The sequence below is a fragment of the Sprattus sprattus genome (assembly GCF_963457725.1).
Source record: "Sprattus sprattus genome assembly, chromosome: 15".
Taxonomy (NCBI): Eukaryota; Metazoa; Chordata; class Actinopteri; order Clupeiformes; family Clupeidae; genus Sprattus; species Sprattus sprattus.
This window is the reverse complement of record NC_137913.1, coordinates 10,743,071-10,750,570: the sequence shown is the minus strand read 5'-3', so window position 1 is coordinate 10,750,570 and position 7,500 is coordinate 10,743,071. Positions and strand designations below refer to the sequence as shown.

Sequence of the window (7,500 nt, the reverse complement as noted above, 5' to 3'; positions counted from 1 at the left end):
CCTTGTTCTCTCTCCCTCCCTCTCTCTCCCTCCCTCTCTCTCCTCTCTCTCTCTCTCTCTCTCTCCCCCTTGTTTTTTCTCTCCCCCTCTCTCTCCATTCCTCTCCCTCTCTCTCTTCCCCTCTCTCTCTCTCTCTCTCTCTCTCTCTTCCCCTCTCTCTCTCTCTCTCTCTCTCTCTCTCTCTCTCTCTCTCTCTTCCTTCCTCTTCCCCCTCCCTCTCTCCCTCAGATGTTTAACAGTATAACAGGGCTGGTGCTCCGGACGAAGAAAGAGATGGTGGCCAAGCAGCAGCAGCAACAGCAGAACGACGTGGTGAAGCTGACCAAGAACAGCAAACGCAAGAGGAAGTGCTGCTAATGTTCTACTCACACAAACACACACACACACACACACACACACACACATACACACATACACGCATCTACACACATCTACACACATGTACACACACACAACAGAACTACCGTCAACTGAAATCCCACCGAGAGAGTGTGGAGAAGACATGGATCCTATACAGTGGAGTGGCGAGCTGAGACGAAGCACCGTTCCACAGACTCCTGAAGGGGGCGACAGTGTACAGATTTGATTAGTCTGGTCTGGAGGAGTTTGACTCGGTGTGGAAGAGATGCATTATTTAATGTCAGGAGAGCTCAGATTTCTGCTTCCTGCTTGTCAGCCTCGCCCCTCCCTATCTAGGACACGCCCATTCCAGCCACCTCTCTGCCTGAGGATGACGATGATGGAGATGATGATGATGGGGATGATGAGGGTGGTGCATCAGTTCTTCTTCTTCTTATCTGGGTTGGGTTGGTCTGTTCCCAAGTAAAGATTGGGGAACGCAGAGTGACTGCAGCAAGTGCTTTGATACACCTCCCCCCTACCCCACCCCAAACATCATCGTCTCCTCCATCCGCTTGGTTTTACTGAGACAGATGCCAATTCATAACAGATCCTCAAGGTTTGCTTTTAAAACTTTTAATGGTGACAATGCTGACTGGTAGGCTGAACCTATCTCATTGGGTGATCTGCCTCAGTCCGCACAACAGAACTGCATTTGTTTGTTTTTCCTCTTTTGTTGCCAAGTGTACCCCCCCCCCCCCCCCCCCCCCCGCCCCCACCCCCGACAGACAGAAGAGCAATCTGTCAGAGTGTGGCTGTCGACCTTCACTGGTTACCGTGGTGACGACTCCAGCCTCTGGGCCTATTGCTCCTCACCCGTTCACTGCAGTCTTATTGCGCCGTCGACACTTTCATTTAAAGATACTGCCATCTGCTCCGAGAGGGAGAATGGAAAGACTGACACCTTCTGCACTGTTGACTGTTGCCATGGAAATCCCTCGCCTCCCGGACTGTTGCCATGGAAACGCACTGCGGGAGGTTCTGTCCTGGCCCTGCAGCAGCAGCTCAGGTTTTGGACCGAGACTGACTGATTCGGACCACTGTCGGCTCTCAGCCTATCAGCACGCAGCAGCTGTACCTTACAGCTCGGTCGCCAGTCTGCCAATCACCAGCACCTGTGGAACACCCATATCAGCGTTGGCCCCTCCCCCTGCCACTCCCCTCTCCTTAGAGCCTCTGGGAGTACCTGGTGCTCTTATGAAGTGTGTGTGTGTGTGTGTGTGTGTGTGTGTGTGAGAGAGACAGAGAGAGAGAGTGTGAGTGTGTGTGTGTGTATTTTCATGTGAGAGTAGAGATGGGGCCACAGGAGTCAAGAGAGAGTTTGAAGTGCCAGAGAAACCCCTTCTACCACCCCTTTCAAATTACATAACACTGCTTGGAAAAAACACTCCCCCTCTCTCTCTGTTTCCAACTCTTTTCTCTGTCTTACTCTCTCCCGCTCTGTCTACACTCTGTCTGTCTCTCTCTGTCTCTCCATCCCTCCCCCCTCTCTCTCTCTCTCTCTCTCTCCCCCTCCCTCCATCTCTCTCTCTCTCTCTCTCTCTCTTTCCCCCCTGTGGTAAATTCATCTCAGGATAAGTTTGTTAGACCCTTCTTTTTATTCTCTTTAACGGTGGGAGGGGCATCGTCTTATTCGGCGTAACCCCAACAACGCTATGACAACACCTGCTTTATGTCATCACCACCTGCCATAGCAACCCTGTAGCCAATCCGTGAGCCATTTCCTCTGGGCCAAGCAATGGAGTCCGTTTCATTTGTACTCCCTGTGTGTATGTATATATAAATATATTTGTCTTTATATTTAATATATATTATATACATATATATTTGCACACATCCGCGAGCACGAGCATGTGTGTGTGCTATGGTTGAAACGTGGTTTTCAGCTCTGCTGGTGCATTACACTGGAGAAGAGAGACCTTCATGGACTTAATAATCAATAATAAATATTTTAAAATGGATTAACATTTCACACGCTCGCACCATTGTCCTCTTTTTTTGCTTTTGTCTTCCGGCACACTGACACTGTAAAACCAAACCTGGCTGGGGTAGTGATACTAGCCCAAGTGTGTGTTAACATTTGTGTGTTGGTGTGCGTGTGTATGTGTGTGTATTGGTGTTGTCTGTATGTGAACAGTATTTGATACCAAATCTCTGCTATGGTAAGTGTAGAAAGGTTACCAAGTAGGATCCCTGCTGCAGTCATTGGCATTTAGGTCAATGGCATCCCCTCCACAGAGAGCTTCTCTATCCCAGACTGCACTTCACTGGGCCACACCTGGGGCCCATCGTGTGTGTGTGTGTGTGTGTGTGTGTGTGTGTGTGTGTGTGTGTTAAAGCATTGAAGCACCAGTGAGGTGTTTTGGTCTAAAACTAGCAAGCTAACTACCACAGAGGCATGGGGGAACCTTGTGAACACCAACAGCCCAGCTAGCACTGATAAAAGCACTGGCAGAGTTGGCAACATGGTGCTGTAGAAGTTTTTGCCGGGCTGGTAATCTGTCCTCCACAACTGTGTGTGTGTGTGTGTGTGTGTGTTTATCTGTCTTCCACGCTACCGTGTGAGGTGTGTGTTTATATGTCTATATGTCTTCCACACTACCATGTGTGTGTGTGTATGTGTGTGTGTGTGTGTGTGTGTGTGTGTGTGTGTGTGTGTGTGTGTTTGTCTATCTGCCCTCCACACTACCATGTGTGTGTGTTTATCTGTCCTCCACATTACCCTGTATTTGTATCTGTCCTCCACACTGCTGTGTGTGTGTGTGTGTGTTGATATGTCTTCCACACTACCGTGTGTGTGTGTTTTTGTTTTTATCTGTCCTCCACATTACCCTGTGTTTTTATCTGTCCTCCAGACTGCCGTGTGTGTGTGTGTTTATCTGTCCTCCACACTACTGTGTGTGTGTTTGTGTGTCCTCCACATTACCCTGTATTTGTATCTGTCCTCCACACTGCTGTGTGTGTGTGTGTGTGTGTGTGTGTGTGTGTGTGTGTGTGTGTGTGTGTGTGTGTGTGTGTGTGTGTGTGTGTGTGTGTTATCTGTCCTCCACACTACTGTGTGTGTGTTTGTGTGTTTGTATCTGTCTTCCACACTACCGTGTGTGTGTGTCTATCTGTCCTCCACAGTACCGTGTGTGTGTGTGTGTGTTTGTTATCTGACCTCCACACTTCGTGTGTGTGTGTGTTTATCTGTCCTCCACACCACCGTGTGTGTGTGTGTGTGTGTGTTTATCCGTCCTCCACACCACCGTGTATGTGTGTGTGTGTGTGTGTTTTTCCATCCTCCACACCACCATGTACCATCCACATCATCTAGAAGAGAACTGGTTGTCTGGAAAAACACACATCAGTAAGTTTGTTGCATGCTGTTGCTTTAGAACACAGACACCACCAGTCATGACACCGCATTGGCTACTTGCTTTTGTTCTTTATTGAGTCACAGTGGCCTTCACGTGAAGAAAGAAACATTCAGCGGATGCTCGTCTCGTCATGGCAACCAGTCCTTGCTCCTTAGAGAAGGAGCCTTGACCTTGATAGTCAGCAACAGTAACACTTTAAAAAATAGGTATTTCCCATGAATATAAAACCATATACTTGTAATAGTATTTTTTTTATTAATCTCTCCATTTGTATAAAAACACGTTATGAAAAGCTTATCAATATAGAAAATCATCTTGTATATTTACAGTCAAGATAAAATAATAATATGTGTGGATGTTCATAGCATTTTGCCATAAACCCTTGTATATAGGCTATTACACACATGTTTTACACACACACACACACACATAAACTGCCTTGTGCCCTTTCTTTCCTATGTCACTCATTTATGGATGTAGGTCCTAACGGTGCTGTTAAGATTAATCTCACTTCAACCATTTTGCATTGTCATACCTCCACTCTTTAAGTCCACTTGTGATGCTAAGTTCTCTGTTATCTGAAGCCACGGTAACAAGAGGATAGTCCTGAAAGTCATGTACCTTTTTCTGTGTTGCGTAATCCAAAGCATGCCTATAAATACGGTGTGATGGAAGGGGTGTGTGATTGGGATGTAGGAAGCCTGGCTAATGTCATGTGCACCTTCTGAGAGCCTCGTGACCTAGCGTCAGTACATTCACTCTTCTCTAGGCGCATTTTTGCATTTGCATTGACAAAAAAAGTGCACAGAGACATGCATGTAGACACACACACACACACACACAGCATGAAATAAATAATCCAGTGCCATGGTAACAGATGATCTTTATGATGGACACACATGTTTTGAAATGTGTTACAAAATGGTGTTTTTGGAACAATGTTCTTTCCAATCTGTGTCGAGTGCCTTGTAAGAACATACAGGACAGTGTGTTTTGAGAATTTTTCAAAAACAATGTTTAAATGTAAGACATGAAAGAACAAAAGTTAAATCATAAAGTACACAGGCAATGCAGCACCAGACATGCCACACATACAACGAGACAGTGAATGAGCTAAGAGAAGGGAAATCATATTCTAAACGAGCGCCAACTCAAAAGTGTGGGGGGGTGTTATGAGCTATTGAGCTGCTGCAGCTGGCAGGCTCTGTGTGGAGAGAGAGAGATCTGGCCCCTGTGAGTGCTTCTGTCACATCTGGTTTCCGTGGTACCCACTCCATCAATCACATCTGGTTTCCGTGGTACCCACTCCATCAATCACATCTGGTTGGCGTGGTACCCACTCCATCAATCACATCTGGTTTCCGTGGTACCCACTCCATCAATCAACATCTGGTTTCCACGGTACCCACTTCATCATCACTGAGCACAATACCCATCTCTAATAACATATTTGTTGTGTTATTATAGATCAGTGCAGGACTCATATTCCTGCTCAGGGGCTTAAGTAAGGTCACCATGGTTACAGACTGTTACTGTAAGGTGGACAATTACCAATAAAACCAAGGCAAGGGATGATTTTAAATATTGATAACATCAAACAAAGCAAACATTGTTTTTCAATAGTAAATCATTGAAATTAAATGACTGATTGCTCTTTCCATCATGTTTTCAACTTGAATGCAATTAGGTTATCTCTCTAGCGGTGGAGGATAACTGTGTGTTTGTCTGTGCAGATGTTTGCCATATGAACCTGTATCTTCTGTGATGATGATGATAGCAGAAGCACCTCACAGTGAGCCAGTCTCTCTGCCCTAGATGCATGGAACAGAGGCCTGCCCTACTCTTCACATGGAGATACATGAGCAAACAAACAGAAAAATCACGCTAGAAAAAGAAGGGGAAAAAAACAAAATGTCGCATCTTTCAAAAGTTATACATTTATAAATATATCAACTTCATCCAAACCTGGTAGCTAATATTTTACATATAAAAAGTCACTCTTTGGGTTGATCCAAAACCAGCAACAACAACAACAACTGCCTCCGCTGTTTTCAAAACAAAGAGAAGACGTCTGCATAGCTTTGCTCATGTGTGCCAGGATTCTTTTTGCTGTAAGGACCAGCACAGCTTTGCACACACTCACACAAACACATTCATTCTCTCTCTCTCTCTCTCTCACACACACACTCACACAAACACATTCATTCTCTCTCTCTCTCTCACACACACACACACACACACACACACACTCACACAAACACATTCATTCTCTCTCTCTCTCTCACACACACACACACTCACACACACACATACACCGAGCGTGTTCACAGAGGTCACAGGACTGAAACAATTCCTTTCCCCAGACATATCTGGAGGTGTTGAGGTTCAGAACCGACCCAGGTGCTCGCCCGACCGGAACTGCTCTGGCCCAGATTTGGCCCTGATCTGCTCCGGCGCCAGGTTCCACCCGGGCCGATTTGGTCACATTGGTCTGACTGCACTAAAAGTGAGGTGTGAGAGATTCTCTCCAACAGCTGGAAGCCCGTGACCAGTACTCTAATCTAAAGTGTCTCCTAGGTAACCAGTACTCTAATCTAAAGTGTCTCTTCTAGGTAACCAGTACTCTAATCTAAAATGTCTCCTAGGTAACCATTACTCTAATCTAAAGTGTCTCTTCTAGGTGACCAGTACTCTAAATCTAAAGTGTCCGCTCTAGGGACCATAGGCTGGAAGGAAACGCTTGTCCCCAAAGACGTAAAGACGAGCATCTGACTCTGGAACAGACTAGTGCCACATCAGGGCCGGACTAGTGCTGGATCTGTACCAGGGTCAGATGCATTGTGGGGGATGGCAGTGTATCCTGCTGAACACCGACTTTTTCACGACACACAGACCACAGCCTTCAGACTCGCCCCAAACTCAAACCCATTTGGATCGGTATTAAATAAGGGCAGGATCATGATCTGTATAGACCCACCAGGGCCATACCTGATTCAAGAAACTCTTTGCAGGCTCTGAATTCGCACCCACTCCTGTAAAAGGCTAAAGGCTGCCCATCAGTTCATTCAGATCTGTCAGAGGTAGACCTGAAGCCTCTGCCTCAAGCTGCTACAATAGTGGAGGCTAGTCCTGTCTAAAGAGGCTACGCTACGCTAGCAAAGGCTAGTCCTGTCTGCAGAGGCTATGCTAGCAAAGGCTAGTCCTGTCGGCAGAGGCTACGCTAGCAAAGGCTAGTCCTGTCTGCAGAGGATACGCTAGCAAAGGCTAGTCCTGTCTAAAGAGGCTATGCTAGCAAAGGCTAGTCCTGTCACCAGCAGCTACGCTAGTAGAGGGCGCAACATGACTGCCCTGCTTTAACCAACACCACTTATATCTGGATTAAAGCCATGCTAGATCATGCCATGCCCTAGCCTGGCTAACTGCTATTTGGTATGGTGTTATGAACAACTAAACTGAGACTACAGGATTACAAAAATGATTCTCTCTGTGAACTAGCAAAGCCTGTCATTAGAAAAGGCTAGCATGACATAGCAGCTCAGTATGAAGTAGTGTAATGTTTTCATACTGTTGAAAAACAGTCTCTACTGTAAATACTGACGTTGGTTTTTAATCAGGCAGAATGATGCCCGCGTCCATTGGGCTCCCAGAGAAGAGAGTAATTAGCAGGCAAGACGAGGCAAGGCAGTGCGGTGACTTTGCTCTGAGTGGGGCTAAGTGCTTTAATTAAACTCCTCCTCACAGC

The 7,500-nt window shown here is 46.3% G+C and overlaps 1 protein-coding gene across 1 annotated transcript in view; it reads left to right on the top strand.

The window, feature by feature from the left end:
- Positions 1-1,078, top strand: part of rab35b (RAB35, member RAS oncogene family b) — a 13,004-nt gene extending 11,926 nt beyond the window's left edge. The window contains exon 6 of the mRNA XM_080852816.1: positions 229-1,078. Coding sequence (XP_080708942.1) covers positions 229-357 — 129 coding nt within the window. The 3' untranslated portion in view covers positions 358-1,078. The remainder of the gene's footprint in view (positions 1-228) is intronic.
- The last annotated feature ends 6,422 nt before the right edge of the window (positions 1,079-7,500 follow it).